This window comes from Anopheles stephensi, unplaced genomic scaffold (genome assembly GCF_013141755.1).
Source record: "Anopheles stephensi strain Indian unplaced genomic scaffold, UCI_ANSTEP_V1.0 ucontig123, whole genome shotgun sequence".
Lineage (NCBI taxonomy): Eukaryota > Metazoa > Arthropoda > Insecta > Diptera > Culicidae > Anopheles > Anopheles stephensi.
This window is the reverse complement of record NW_023405040.1, coordinates 27,790-43,970: the sequence shown is the minus strand read 5'-3', so window position 1 is coordinate 43,970 and position 16,181 is coordinate 27,790. Positions and strand designations below refer to the sequence as shown.

At 45.9% G+C, this 16,181-nt stretch overlaps 1 protein-coding gene across 1 annotated transcript; it reads right to left on the bottom strand.

Annotated features, from left to right (window-relative positions):
- Nucleotides 1-2,183: 2,183 nt before the first annotated feature.
- LOC118515261 (serine/threonine-protein kinase NLK-like) lies at nt 2,184-14,756 on the bottom strand (the record flags this gene model as incomplete). Its single annotated transcript, XM_036061945.1, has 8 exons — nt 2,184-3,089; nt 3,914-4,007; nt 4,110-4,311; nt 4,944-5,132; nt 5,229-5,438; nt 5,530-5,722; nt 8,982-9,037; nt 14,598-14,756. Coding segments are annotated over 8 exons (1,146 nt in total), but the record flags the coding sequence as incomplete, so codon positions are not given.
- Nucleotides 14,757-16,181: the final 1,425 nt, after the last annotated feature.

Genomic DNA, 16,181 nt, shown 5'->3' with positions numbered 1-16,181 from the left:
TTTTCGATTAGTTTCTCCTGTACGTCAGTACTTGCATTCTAATAAAAATACTGTCCCCTTTCTTTGTGGCGTGATCATATAGTTAGTTGGTTTGGTTCGTTCTAGCAACCATCGCTACGCAAGCACAGGGATACACCGATCAAACCGAGAGATATGATGGCCTAGCGTGGGGGATCAATTTTCCGCACGCACACCCAACACACATTAATTTCTTCTACAGGAGCCGATTCGTTGATTTGGTTGCATTCTCACAGCGTTCCATTGCTTTATGCGGCCATTGCTTCATTATGTCATTCCCATTGGTGCGGCGATGGTGGCAGTTCTGATGGATGGGCTACGGTGGAGCTACACCGGGTCAGTGGTTCGGTCAATGGTGGAGCAAAGGGGGTACATGAAAAACAGGGGGGAAAAAAGAAAATTAAGTAAGTAGTCAATTTGGGGTAGAAAACTTAAAAAACCCTTTTTTCTTCGTAAGGTTTATGAGGTGAAAGGAAGAAAACAAGATATCTCGAGAAAGGAATTAGTAATAAGGCACATTCCAATAAAACATTCAAACAAGGGGAATTAAATGAAAAAAACATTCACGGTGGGTTTTTTTTCTTTGAGGGGAAATTTGAAATTTTCACACACACAACGACATGTAGGGTTGCGATGCGTATCAGATAGAGAGAGAGAGAGTTTATATTGATACTGTTAGCAGCAAGGCCGTTTCGATCAGCTAGTAGAAATCATTCACAATCAACTAAATCATTATGTGCAGATGGAAAAAAGAAAAGAAAAACCAAATACAACGTTCACAAGTGATGCTCATGCTTTTCATTCTTCTTCCCTCTTGTTTCGTTTTATCGGTGGCATTAGAGTCTTAGACAAGGAGCAGAAGATAAATCATAAATGCGATTAATAAACGCAAGCAATGGGGGTATTGGTTGGCAGGGAAAACAGGCGCTCGCATCAGGCACAGCGTTTGTGTAAACCGGGTTGTAAGGTGGTTAAGGTGGCTTTAAGGCAACGCAGCCATGGGACTTTAGTAATAGAAGGAAGGAAGCGAGTTTTCCTGTTGCTTTAACAATGTGTGAAATAAACAAACATAAAACACAATTTAACGAAGAGAGTTTGGCTTTTTTTTTGTTGTTTTGGTTGGTTGGTGACGAATGTGGAATATTAGCGGTATAAAGAAGTGGAGAGTTGGTGAGAGTTGCTTTGCGAAACGTTCCTTTCCAGTGGTCCTGCTGAGCTTCGGGCACGGCACACGGCAGTCGTGGAAGGGTTGGTTCGAGGGAGGGTTTAAAGGAGTCGAGGGAGGGCAGGGTTTTTGTTTTTTATTCAGCGGAAGCTAGCATACATTCTTACAAACACGCGTGAGAATGTGTGTGTGAGGGGCGAGCAGTAGTAGCGTAAGCGGTTAAACTATCCAAAAGGCGCGAAGCATGTAGTAGATAGCAGACATCGGGCAATGGGGTGTGTGTGTGTGTGTGTTTATGTAGACGTGTATGTTTGTGAGTGGTAGATATATTAGACGGCATGAGATATGAGATTGGTTTTTATTAACAAAGTATATTTTAATTGCGGTATTGCACATCTCTTGAAAAGTCGTGGATTATTTTGATTTAAGGTTACTTTTATATGATTCGACACTATATTTAACAAACAATTAACATTCAAACAAACATTTGCTAAACAGACAAGAAACAGTGAACAATAAAATGTGACAAAATGTGCATTTATAATATTTTAACAGAGTAATGAACAAAAGTATGAAGAACGTTGACTTGACGTCCACAACTAATGCAAGAGAGAACAAAATACCTAAATAAGAGGGGAAATGCCTTGAAAGTAGCAGTTAGTGGCAATACAACAGTATCATAACAGAACTCGCATGAAAAACATTCAAAGTGGGGCGAGTATATGAAAAATAAATCATGGAAATAAAGTAGTAATACAAAACGGAAGGACAAGATCGATGTGATAAAATGGCGAGAATAGCACAGTGTAGTTTGATGCAGAATACAAAACGTAATGGTTAAAGTAGCGCTTCCGGGCCGGGCATTGCCGGAAGGAGAAGGCAATGAGAACATGAAACATGTATAAAATGGTACAAAAGGCAAAGAGAAGGAGCATAGATTATGGTGAGAAGGAGGGGCAATGTAAATTTATATTATACACACACGCACACACAAACACACCTATTTGCGAAAATTCGAAGACTTGTGGATGGATTTGAAGTCCCGTCGATTGATATCCACCAACGCCATATCCAATGTGGCACAGCTAGACACAAAACCAGACCGCCATTTTTGACAATCCCCAAAGATTGAGGAAGACGTACCGGGGAGGATATAAGAGACGGAGCATCAACGCAAGTGCATAGTGTGGTAGTTATGGTGACCGATGGTAGGTGGGGCTAGTCTTGGACCTGTTCCATTCATTTCCCACCAGATTCGCGTCCAAAAAGGGTCGTTGTTGCTCTCGTGAAGAAGAAGTGAAGTTTCGTTTGCATTTCTTGGTCTTGGCGTCGAAGGAACTGCTCCTTTGTGCGAGTGAAGGTTGAGTAGTGATCTTCAATTCCTATCTTTGTTGATCTTGGTGGATTCGCGTCATGTTGCAATGGTGTAACAAATCATAATGACAATGGCGTGCACAAAACAGGACCACATCTCGCTAATGGAATGCAGCCGTGCAAATTTTGGACTTCGATTTTCGGTGTGTGTGCTTTCGTTCCGCCAAGTTCCGCTTGCCTTCTCTTCTTTATCGTGCCATTATAGACACGCATACACACGACCACATCCCCGGGTTGCATATTTTTGGGGTTAAAGTTTGCTATCGCATTTCGCGGTAATACAGTGAGCGAAACGTCACACACCTCAACTCAACGATGGAGGCGCCTAATGTCTCGAACATCCACCTCTCCCTCTCTCTCTCTCTCTCTCGTGTGCTTGCTTGCACCTTTTTCGTAGAGCAAACAGATCAGTGTACCACCACCCCGTTTCACATCCACGTCTCATTCGCGGGACTACTACCCGTGGCATCGGTTTATTCCGCCTGCTTGCTACTGATGATGATTGGATGATGGTGATATGTGATGATTATTGCTGTTGTCAAACGAAACACAATGACAAAACGTGAGCTTCGATAAACGGACGATAGATTTAAGAAACATAGATATAAAAAAAACAATGAAAAAGGTGAAAGTGATAAAAACAGAGACAAAGGCATTGGTTTTGTAACACCTGGGGACTGGGGAATGTGTGGGCAAAATCAGGCTTTTGGGAAAGGGTGCGGAGGAGACACTCGCGAACATCCTGATTCTGTTGGAAAGATGTGTTTAAGGAAATCTGGAACTAAGGCAAAGCTGGAATTCGCATTTTTTTATACTTTTGATAAGAGGTAATCACCGGAAAAAGTTTGGAAGAAAGACGAATAAAAATTGTCCAAAAACAAAAAGCACTTAAGACATTGACATCTCTCTCTCGCATGTCGATGCCTTACGTGGAGGATTGTTTCGTCTTCCAGTTCCTTAGAGCCGATTACTAATATTCCACATTCGTCGCAGCTTAATAGTAAATGTCTTTTTAAATTTAATTCTCCTTAAAAAAGATGCATCAAAATTCCAAAAAAAATACCGGGAACCGGAACTTCATTGCCCTAAAGAAAATCCTCACAACTATCGAAAACCCGACGAAACAAACGACTGGACGGAAGTATATTTACGAATGTGAGCACACCAAAAACAAATCGAAAACAGAGGTCTGGCCCTCTCTGTCCCAAAATAATATGAGTATTTATTTTTTTCGGAGGAAAGGATGTAGTATGCAAAGAGTAGATCTTAATGTGAATGAAACGGAACATAAAACGAACGACGAGCGATCGACAGGTCACGCATGGTGCGCATGCAGCTCGGATACCGGTTACTTACCTAGCGAACGATTTGAATGCAGCGCTTTGGGGATTTATACAGAGTGGCACACGGCCCGTTTGTAGCTGTTCGGCAATGAATTTGTGCATTTCCTCTGTTTTTTTTGTTTGTTTCGGGGATACAAGAAAGAGAATTCAATTTAGAACCAATAAGTAAGATAAATGAGCGAGAGGTCCTTAGCTTTTTCGGCGCTTACCTTTCACTTGCTGCACTGAGGTTAGCTTGCGTTCCCATAGGTCGTCAAATGCTTGAGTTGCCGATGGCTCAAACTCACCAGTATACTGACGCATGCCGGCGGATGTGGTGTAACAGCACTTACACATGCAGGAATGGTAACGAAGCCGACCCTCGTCGACGTACGGATGTGCTAGCGCATCGATTACGGATATTCTTTTGTCCTGCAGCGGAAGCGGGAAAAGAATATTGGAGTATAAGGCATGAGGGCTCACATATTTATGCTACCATTAACAAATGATTTAATAGGTACGTCCGACTAGCAAAAGTTTCATGAAAATAAAACCCCTTTTGTGCGAAAACGATTCATTTTGATGATCATTTCGCGGTGCAAATACACCAAGACACGTGATACAGGAAGAGGGCGGAAAACGAACGACGGAACACATTTTCACGTAGGCGTAAAGTACGCAATACGAGTCGGAATCGTAATCAACCACCACATCAGCGCACAAAGAATGGAGCAGTCGCACGCTGTTTGCTGTCAATTACACTATCAACTCGCACCATGCTGCACGTATGCACGTGCCTTTGCCACCCTGTTTATGACGCTGCAGTATACAAATAAAACCAATCGATTCCTGGCAATTTGCACGCAACTTCCCTGATACAATCCCTGGTACCGTATGACCTATCCAGGTGGGTTTTTTTGTATAATCTCCGTCAATGGATAGTGGAAAAGATGTAATGGCGTACGCGCCCGAGTGAACATTTCCTTTGTTTGAAAATTAATTTTAGCAGAGCTTTTCTTTTCTCCCAGAGCAAAGCGGCACCAAACGCCCCAGCCAGTACGTACCGGATCGAAGACGAGCATTTGGCAGAGCAGATGTACGGCTTCGTGTGTGGCATGGGTGCTCAACGTGTACAGTGCGGTCAGTGACCGAGGCTTCGGTGCCCTCCGCAGCATGTGGCTTCTGGCGCCCTCGCAAGCATGCCGCATATCCTCCAGCGATGGCGTACCGAGCAGTTCGGTGATCAGTTCAAGCTACAAATGGGGGAAGAAAATAAGCAGAGACCATATTATTAGACAGCCGGGAAACGAGGCCGAGAAGCATTGGGTTACAGCGAGCCGTGGACTTACCTGCTGTACAGGACTTTGTGCCTGGAAGAGAATGCGCCGCCCGAGCAGCTCACCGAAAATGCAACCGACCGACCAAACATCGACGGCGGCCGAGTAATGGCGGGCGCCCATCAGAATCTCCGGCGCACGGTAGTACTGCGTGACGACTTCCTGCGTCATGTGCTTCGATTGATCCGGTTCCTCGACGCGCGCCAGCCCAAAATCACAAATCTAAAAGTCGGCAACGGAAAATCAAATGAGATAAGCAGCAACAGCGTCAGACCACTCCGGCCCGGGCAAACGTTTTAAACACAACGCGTACCTTCAGAACACAGTTACTGTTTACCAGCAGGTTGCCGGGCTTGATGTCCCGGTGAAGGATGCGTGCCGAGTGGAGATACTTCAGGCCGCGCAGGATTTGGTACAGGAACACTTTGATGTGGTCAGCGGAAAGGTGCTGCGGTGAAACGATGATTTTGTGCAGATCTGACTGAAGCAGTTCCGTAATCACGTAGCTGTTTTGGTTGGTGTTTCGGAAAAGCGGATTAAGGAAAATTTGATCGACAACGGTACGTGGAATGGTGGAATGAAAAAAACGGAAACTTCACGTTCTAGTCCCCCAATGTCCCTGCAAACTTTGAATCACATTTATTGTCTGCCGTCACATAAGCCATCTTGATGTCGCACATTGAGGTTGTCGAACAGAGGATTAACGCCGCAGTACATACAAGCACGTCCCTTTGAATTGAGGACGTTCTTACTAGCGTGTTAACTGTTGTTGAAAGTTTCGACGAGCGTTTCGGCGACTGTTTTTTCCCGAATTTCTAACGACGAAAAAAAAAACTGCTCTTCCAACAACTTTAGACATTCTCTATCGTCTAATCGGTTTGCAACTCTGAAGGAAAGAAAAATAAACAATTCCCCTACATGTGTGTAAATCGCACAGACACACACTTCCGAATGTCTGTGGTTAACCGTGTGCGTCCTCACATCCGATTGACGCGATCTCAGCATAGCCAGCGCTACCGGGCACAAGGACCAAAACTTTATACGGACGATTATTTTATCCACCCGACTTCTGGCCTCTACCAATTCCGCAACACTCCCAGTAACGTTAGTTCCGGTTCGGTACTAACTTGCCAACAGCAATTCACCATTCGTTGTCAAGGACGTTGCCCGGAACTGACATTCGAGACATTGTTTGTTTGGTATAGAAAGAGTCTCGTCGATACGTCACGTTGTGTTGCAAAACGTAAAACCCTTTTTGCTGTGAGTAGCAGCATATCACCGGGGGTGGAAGTAGACAGTAGACAAAAAACAATACATTGAGAGCGCTTCGTGAAGGGAGAGGTTGGCCATCTCGGACCATCTCAGTAGGAAGACCGTGGTAGTTAAAGAGGATGGCGCTGTAACTTAACGCGCTAGGATTTGTGGTTTGGGATTTGCGATGGGACATTGTGGCTACAATGGTGCAGCAGCAGAGTCTGCTGCTGCTGATAGCGGGGAAGGAACGGAAACGGATCCGGGATCCTACACTAACTCCCCAGACAACCCAGATGGGGATGAGAGAGAAAGAAGCGGGAACAAAGAAATTTTCCAGACATTTTGATCCGTCGCTCTTGCTGCTGCTGCTGCTGCTGCTGCTGCTGCTCCTAGCTCTCCTCATCGGCCATGAGGGGTCGTGCACTCTCGGGTAGAGGACACGCCGAATCACAGCGGTTTCAAACCCGAGGGTGTATTACTTGCTTAATTCAACTTGTCCGTTTGCTTAGCGGGACGCCCGACTGCAGCAGTAAAGCTGAACACACACACCCAAGTACTAAATTGCATCCATTAATCAAATGGAAACACAAGCTTACACTGGACTGGAGCTGATCGTTTTATAGAAGAAAAAGCGAAACTTCAGAGTCTGTTTGTCTTTGCCGATCAGCGGCAGAAAAAAAAGAATTATTATAGCGAATTATTCTTGCTTTTCGCCATAGCCGCAGCGAAATATTTTTGTGACACTGCCATAATGAATTTCTTCTAATTAATTATTGCGAATAAAATGTCATCCAGGCTCCTTCCGGATGATTCCCGGAAAAGTGACGATTCGTTTGAAGCTTCCGGAGCTGGTAAGGATTTTGCAGCCACACCAAACAATTCCCAAGAAACGGATGCTTCGCCAAAAGTACGGGTGGCGAAAGCGCGTCAAAGCTTCACCATTTCACACGTCCTTGATGTAAATAAGCATAGTCCTCCCATCGGTAGCATGTAGCACACACACACACACGTTATCCAGTCTCACACTCTCGTTCTCTCTCTCTCTGGCACGCAATCCATTCATGGAGGATTGCGGGACGTTCTCGCTCTCTCTCTCTCTCTCGGAGCAGCTCCCAAGCTTTCTTGACTACGCCCTGCTGCCGCGACAGATGTCCTTGAACGCTCCCCGGGAGTTGGTTGCGCGTGTGTTTCCCCCCCATCATCGGCCGGCATTCCGGGATGGGCAGGGCCCATGCATAAAATGAAATCACTATAAAAAGTGGCAAATTCCGGCATCATCCTCACACAGGACCAGGACCAGGAGTCTGGAGGTGGTTAGCAGAGGACTGGCTTTGTGTGAATCTACTCTCTCCCTCTCACTCCCCTCTCTTCTTCTTTATCTATGTTTCGAAACCGGGAAAGCTTCGTGTGGAAATTGTGGTGAAAAGTTTGTCAATAAAGTACAAGTGGGATATTATGCAGAAATCGCTATCGCTATCGTGGGACCGGAAACCGAATTCTCGCCCTTTCGGTTTGTTATGGATATTTGTACAGCTATATCTATTTATTTTTCATTCCTCCGATTTTTCTGTTTGCTCCTGTGTCCTTATGGTTCGTGGAATTTTCGACCCGTTCCCAGGCAGGCTAAATGGTTCTCGGGTCAAAACGATGCCACCGACTATTTCAATGGCAGCCGCATGTGTTTGTCTGTTACTCGGCAAGGAATCGTGACTTGTGACACTGTGCCCTAGTTTCCTGCTCACTCTAATCAAGAAGATGCCAGTTTGTAAATGCTACTACGCTTTTACTGTGATATGACAGAACTACACATAAAAAAACCTTCTCAAGGGCTTCCTCTCTAAAGGCATGTTCTGACGGAACTTCAACAAATTTCTGTTATGCAATTGTTTTCTTTGGACAAAATGCTTCATTAACTGTGGCAGAGTTTGAAATTTACATGAGCAGACACAGACAGGCAAAACACACCTGCCCTCGGAGAACTGCTGAATTATTCACGGAACAGAGTGGAGAAAAATTTAATTCGTTATTGCTGCTGCTTCAGAAAACTACGCGAGTGATCCTGAAGCTCCAAGCCGGTAGTAAACACGTTTGCATTAGAAAAGTATTTTACCTTTCATGAGCACTACTCGCTAGACATATCTCTGTAAGGTAGGGAGCCTTATAGTTTAGCTCGTGTGCCCAAAAAGCTACACCGACTAGCTCACGAAAACTTGGGACCCCCTTGGTCGCCTTTGTGGAGCAACTTTTATATGAGTCACATCTATCGGACAGATGCGACGTTCTTCGAGCATCGTTCCTATGTGGTTTAAATAAACCCAGAGTTCGCCCAGGGACACCGCAGTCCATCGCAAACCATTCATAACCGTTTACGCATAAGTCCATTAGGCTAACGATAACCAATAGAGTTGATTAAATAATTCCATTGCAGTAGTGATAGTTTCCTGTTTCGGGGACTGTTCCTCTCGAGGGTATGTGATATGGTTTAGTGTGCTTCAGTTTGTAAAAGGATACATTTCCTGGAAGAAATCCAAATGTGGCGGTTGCAGGATGTCCAATGCAGATAGTACCTGTAAACGAGAGAGCAAACATACGAAACAGCATTAGTACAAAAAAAACCCACAATAATCCCTTCGAAATGTTCCGCACACCGTAAACTTCTAACATCCGGAAGCTGTCAAATATGACCCCCCCACTCTGGTGATATACATTCGTTGGCGGGGTATATTTCCAGCCACCCGGGTTAGTTTTTCTTTACCCTCCCAAACCGGATGGATGGCTTTCTTTTCCCGGAAACCGCTAGGTTATCGATCGACGGGTGCTTGTCGCTTTGGACAGGAACCGTCTGCTGCTTGTCAGAATAAAAGTGCCAAATAGCTCCATCCCACGGGGGTTTTTGAGCTCCTACTGCAAGGGAGTCTTTTACATTCCGAGCTTCTCGGTGCGGACGATGCGCCGCCCTTCGTCGGCTCTGTTCGTCGAGTGATCAGCCGGCTGTCAGCGCACTGGCTGCAAGCATTGGCAAGGCAGTTATCTGATAGCTGCTGACTCAGCAAATACATAGGCCGGTGTTGGGCTAGGTACAATGACCAACTGCGATGACAGCAGCAGCAGGAGGAGGAGAAGGAGGAGGAGGAGCAAGATGCATCGTGCTGGCTGAAAGAACGTTGCAGTGAGCCGAAGAAGACCTGTCGGTGGTAATGCTTCCTACCCGCGCGTTGTAGTTGCTACTGTGAGTCAACCTTCGTTTGAACGTCGTGGGAACTTTGACATTAATGCGAAACGCGCCAGCGAGCGATAGGAGAGGAGGCGAAGGAGAATGGTCCTGGGGAAGGGCAAGGAGTATGGGAAGTAATACGACACCGATTCGTAGCCTTTAGTTGAATGCGGCTTACGTCGCAAAATCACTGTGTGCAACGTGGGACGTCTGCAGGCATGCTGTAGTGGGAAGAATCCGGTGACACTGGGACAAAGCGGCGAATCGAAAGATCTTGTTTATCGACGACACCAGCCAGTATGCAATGAAGCTCGCGATTGATGTCAACTTTACATGTCACTTTATGACGCTGTTTTCATCAAATTGGCGACAATTGGCATTCCGGATGATATCCTGACTGTTGGAACTCCAGCATGCGATGAAGAATTTGTGACAACGACGAACCAAGGATGTTGCGACAGCTTATCCAATACCAAATCGCTTAGATCTATTTCGCACATCTGTTAGGACAATTCTTCCACTACTTCAAGGTTTTTTCCTCAGGCCGTCCAAACCATATATCTCCTAGCGGACAGTTCGTTAACAGACACTACCCCGTGGTTGTTTGGTGGTTTTCCAATGCGATTTATCTTCCATTTTCACTGCAACCTGATAAATGACGTTTGCTTATTCTACGAAAACTTTCGGGACCATTTGCACGTGCCACTGCGTAATGCTGACTGCAATCGCAGCCAAATGTACGAAGACGACGACGACCGGCAGCTGTCGCTATCTATTAACCCGATCGAATCGACTAACCGCACGTGGTATGTGTAAAAGTAAACGGATGATTTATCAAACAACCTTATGCATAATAAACCCTTTAATCACATCCACACTCCTCACCGTGCCGTACGCCCTCCAGTGCCAGTGGGATGCCGCCGAATTAAGCTTGCCCTGCAGTACCGAGGACAAAGGGCGCTACCCAGTGCATTTCGGCGCTGTTGCACCATTCCAAATGCAACGGTTTGTATTTGTGTGCACACTAATTGCATTAGTGCGTTCTACCAAACCGAGGTGATCGGATTTATGATACCGGGGAGTAGTTACCGCTTTTTTGCATACAAATCTGGAACCCTTGTGCACGCGGAGAACTCTGGGGGGACACAAAAACCCAGAGCGCTCCAGCATTTTTGCTCCGAATCTCAAATTTGGTCGCGTGCTTATTCCCCTATGAATAATGGACTTCACAGCTTCACCCATTCCCCTAAACGCGATTGCCATATAGAATTATCCACCCCCCCCAGTAACCTCCCAATATCCCTTCTGCATCTCCGGTGTTGGACCATTTTTTGAAACAATGTTCAATTTCCATATTTTTCCCATGGTTAACGCCACTGCTTTTCCGGCGGCTGCAAGGAAAAACTGCAACAAAACAAAACGCCTCGCCCGCTACACACTCATATGCTCCACATTTCGTACAGTTCGTCGCGGCCGTTTAGTTTGCCATTTTATACTTGGATTTTGTTTTCGGAGTTTGTTTTTGGGTTTTTTTTTGCTGCCGAGTGCACAAAGCGCACTGCATCTGCATCTCGACGTGCATTCGTGTCTTGCATGCACGAAATGAAAACCAATAGCAGTAGTGTGGCAGCACACACAACTACACAATGGCAACAGACCCGCTCTATTCATCTGTCCGGCCTCTTGCGGTGCCGCGTAACCTTCCCGAGACCCGCACGCTCAGCAGAATATGCATGTGCACATTCGGCATGCATGCATTTATGCAACGCTTAACCCTCCCCCCCCCCCCTTCTCCCTTCTCCCCCCCCCCCTTTTCCCCTTGTTGCTGAAACCCGTTCGTGGATGGGAAAAGCGTTAAAAAGCGTTCCCGCGCCCGTGCCCTCCGGAAATGGTTTATGATTTATATCGCGGGCTGCTGAAGGTTTATTAGGCAATCTTTTTTTCGCCGCCAAACACCAACCCGAACTACGCGAGGCGTGCAGAGGAGATACATGATAAAAACAGGCGAAAAATCATAAAAATGCTCGCACATATTTAGCTTCATGGCCTGCTGAGAAGACCCGCCCCGCACTGGGGCAGTCACTCGGCAACTCTCAACTGCAACAGATTTGGCACCCAATGCCCGCGCCACTTACCGCACACCACGCATTGCAGAACAAAACTTGGTTCCTTGTTGCAACACAAAAGCTCCACTGTCACAAACACAGGAAGCGAAAATGCTGCTTTTAACGGACGGTGCACGTTGTGGAACGGAGCGTTTCGGCGATTAATAGTGAACACAATGTTTGTTGTTGGGATGCGAATCATATCACCAGTTTTGTATAAATTTTCTTTTCGTGTGTATGAAGTGGAAAGTGTGGGAACCTCCAGGTGCCCTAAAAAAGAGATTAACTTTCAGGACATATGACGAAAAAAGAATATAGAGCAGGGGATAATCGTCAAGAAGCTACAATTAAAATAATTACTTGATTCATTATAATACTTCAGACTTTTTTTATCCTGAAAGCATGTAGTGCTCTTAATCTTCTCATAACGTATTAACCTCATTTGAACACGGTAAACCCGGGCACGAAAGATGCAGCAAGAAGTCGTGCGTGCGTCATTTGTGTCGACGACGCCTACAAGATGCACACCAAACGAGGACGACATATCTTAAATGCGAGCTCACGCGCCCCGATTGCTACTACAAGGAAGCGGATTTTTGTGTGGTCCCATTATCGCAGGTGACGCTAAGCTCCACTCCAGGGCCGCACAGACAACAGCGTACAACCACCCGTGTGGAGTTTATATCATGCAAATGGGTGAGATGTTTCGGAGTTATTTTCCCACTCCAACCAACGTAACCCAAGGCATCATAAAACCGACAGTAGCGGGCAGATGATCCTGGCTTCCAGGGGCAGAACCAGCACCTTCAAGTGAGCGAGTCGACCAAGGACGGCGACCATGTTTTTTTGTTGAAGGACGGACACAAAAGTTTTGCCTCGCAGTTGAACCGTTTTCCACATACAAAATTTACGTACGTGACACAAAAGGGAAAATGTGTCTTTCTGACAGAGCTCCTTGGTATGTGCTGTAGGGAGATTTTCCTTGTGCGACTGTGCTCCAAATCAAGCGCATCAGTGCGAAGAGCTACTACTGCATCATTAATAGTACTGCAAACTGAAGGAGCTGAACTAAGGAAAGCAGCAAGGCAAGTTTGTATAAAATCGATCAATACTACCGCCACCAAGCGATTCAGGTCAATCGAAAACGATATTTAATAACTTAACGATATCAGGCTAATAATGTCCGGCCAGAACGAGAAGGACCAGAGTGTAGAGAGTGTGACTCAATGCTTTCTTTCTCTAGGCGTTAATGACTCCACGGTGGTAATTACACTCGAACTCATTATGGAGAATCCGGAAAGAAATCTAGTCCGAGCCGTGTATGTGAGCCGGTCCTCCGCTGTCAAAGGTTTTGCGTGCCAGACGAAGAGCTACACAACGAATACTATAATTTTATGTCTATACTTCAGAAAACATGGAATCGCCGTAGAACTGATTTATATCCCACCCAAGACCCTCTATTTTCGACAGCCGAACAGCGTGTGAATGTTACAACATGTGCTTGATTCGTTTCGAACCTCCACCGATTGGACTTGTCCAGATAAATTTAATAAAGAAACAGTTTAGGACTTCTACTCCTCGATCGATAGATTTTCAAACCCTTCTGGATAACCCACCACTAAAGGTGATTATTGCATGAGAAGGCAGCTTGAGGTTTCGTGCCACCCTTACCGAGCTGCACTATTTAGCCTTTGATTGGAATTGTTCACCCAGCCAAAAGGGTGGAAAGGAATGTTACAAAATCAAATTTCTGCTTCCGTGTTGCATGTCGGACAGCCGGAACCCTATTTCGGTGGAACGTTTATTTTCTATCGGTTGCCCCTTTTTCGAAAAGGGATCAATCCAGTAGCTGCAAGGGCTACAAAACCCCGTGCAAGAGAGCAGCAGCTAATCGATTGCAGTCTATTTTCAGACTGCTAGTAGCATCTTTACGGTTTGGCTTTCGTTCTTCTTTCGCATCTCAGATTCCTCTCGGCACATCCATTAACCTAGTTCGTGATTCATATTTGATTCGATTGTGTGTCGCTGCCTTATTTGCTAGCGCCGTATGCGGCCAACCGGGAGGGGAGGCTTTGGGCTGTCGAGAAGCAATACGGCACCCTGGAGGGCCAAATGCTGCCTAAGGATTGCACCAAAACATCAACCCGATCCGATAAAGCGTTACCCGGGTATTGCGCTGCTGCACTTTTGCCAAAGTTCATCAATCAATCGTGTATCATGGCGGATTGGTTTGCTACGGACGAGCGGATGTTTCATTGCTTTTCCAAAGCTGTATCAAACGCAGAATATTGTAGTGGATGCCGGAGAGGATGTTCCATCAGCTGGACCAACTACCAAACCAATAAATTGTATGCCCCATTTCTTCGCAATTAATGCCAATCACTACTGCCATTTTGAGGTCCTTGCGCTGCTTTTTTCCCAACGACTGAACTGTTTACACCGTTGCATCCAAACCATGCTCCAACACATGTTATCTGATAACGGGAAAACACATCACGTGTAGAGAGAGTCCTTCGTTTTTTTTTGCTCGGAAAAGGAGCATCGCGCACCGGGGTTAACAAGAATAATATCACTTGCCAAAGTTATCTCGCAGCTTGAAGCGAAAGCGACAACACTTTCTAATTAAAAACTTCTTCCCACCACTTCCACGGGCTCGTTAAGGAGAAAAACGATGCCCAGGACACGAGTGGGGCGAGCGAAATAAGCAACAGCAACAAAATGGCTCGGCTGCTGTTCATACCATCATACTTCCCAAGAGGGTGGATCACCTACTGGTGCTGCTGTTGCTGCAAGGAGTTTGGTACTTACATTTTCGTGCTTGAAGAAGCAGAGCATCTTGAGCTCCCGGAAAACACGCTTCGAGGACACGAGCGACTGGAAAACGTTGGGCAGCTTCTTGAGTGCGACCCGGCGTCCATCACGCGGATCGGTGACAGCCCTGTGGACGAGAACGAAAGCAAAAGGAAAATTGTACCGTTAGCATAAATGACCGGTAGGGGAAGGGGTAAGAGTATGCGGGAGACTTGGATGATTAATTAGAACAAAGCGAGTACACGTACACTACTGTTTCTTTTCTTTTCTTTTGTGTTTTAGTTTTTTGTTTTGTCGTGTCCTCTTCCCCCTTCGGCGAACGCGCGGGTGACGATTATGGAACAAGGCTGATAAATGTTGCGAAAGAAAAGTTGACACAAGCAGTGCATAAAGTTTCGTTCATTTCTTTTCAAGGATAATCCTACCGGAAGAAGGCCTCTGGTGGGGGCCATTTAAATATGCATTTAAAGTGCTTCAAGTAACTGCTTGATATTAACCTCTTGCAAACATGCTAAAGCTAGCAACTGCTAACAGTTTTCCAATTTGCTATTGCCGACTTTCTAACCCACTGGACGATGTCGTGGGCTCGAGCTCGTCACCATGTTGCCATTCTATTTCATGCGAAGAATTGAGCAATCGACACCTTCTCCTCGATTGCAATGAGCGCGGCCGGTGGCATTCCTTCACGACACATCCATCGTCACTGACCAAGACCAAGTATTGAATTCCATCGTTCAACTCGTGGCGGACAAGACAACAAGTGCACTCACGGTAGAAAAGCAAATGATGCGATGCATTCAAAAGCTCTGCCTGGGGATGGGATGGAATTAATTCAAATGCCACCCAGCCGGACAACGGTCTGCGACGACTGCTTAATTGGGAATCTTGTAAATTGACAGCTAGATCGTAATGGTCAGATTCCACAGCATTCAAGCGAAGGAGTCAATCGAGACTGAGCCTCACTTAATTTTCTTCTCTCGTGTTTTTTTGTTACTTCAAAACTATGCTGATTGACCATTCAATGACCACCAAGTGAGGTGTGGATGAAAGCTGGGGAATTCTTTAGAAATTACTTAATAGTATAATGCTGACGCAATTGGAACTTTAATCCACAAATCCTTCTGTAGAGGGAAGTGTAGGAATTTCACATAAAAAATGAGTACAACTTCAGCAACTCTGGGAGCTCTTGCTTCAAAAGCTGCACTACATCAAGAGAGCGATCGGCGAGCCAGTGCAGAAAATGAGGCAAATTTTAATTCAATTCAAATCTTGATGCACGTCACTCGTGTCGTTCGCGCCTCTTCGTGATAAGCCTGACGGATCCGGATGTTGACGGGCAGGAGACGCTCTGTTTCAAATGCACCTTCTTCTAGCGCCGCCTCACTCACCTCATGACACATTTTCACGGCAGTGAGCGTGACCGGACCTCAGTCTTACGGACATGAAAATCGTGGGAGCAGCTCATTTGTTCAGAATATTAGAACGCACACACACATGTCAGCCGGCCGGTCGGTTGGCGAAGGGAAAAAAAACCCAGGCGTCAGGACGAAAACAGAGCAAACCAACCGAGAAGGAGTCAAC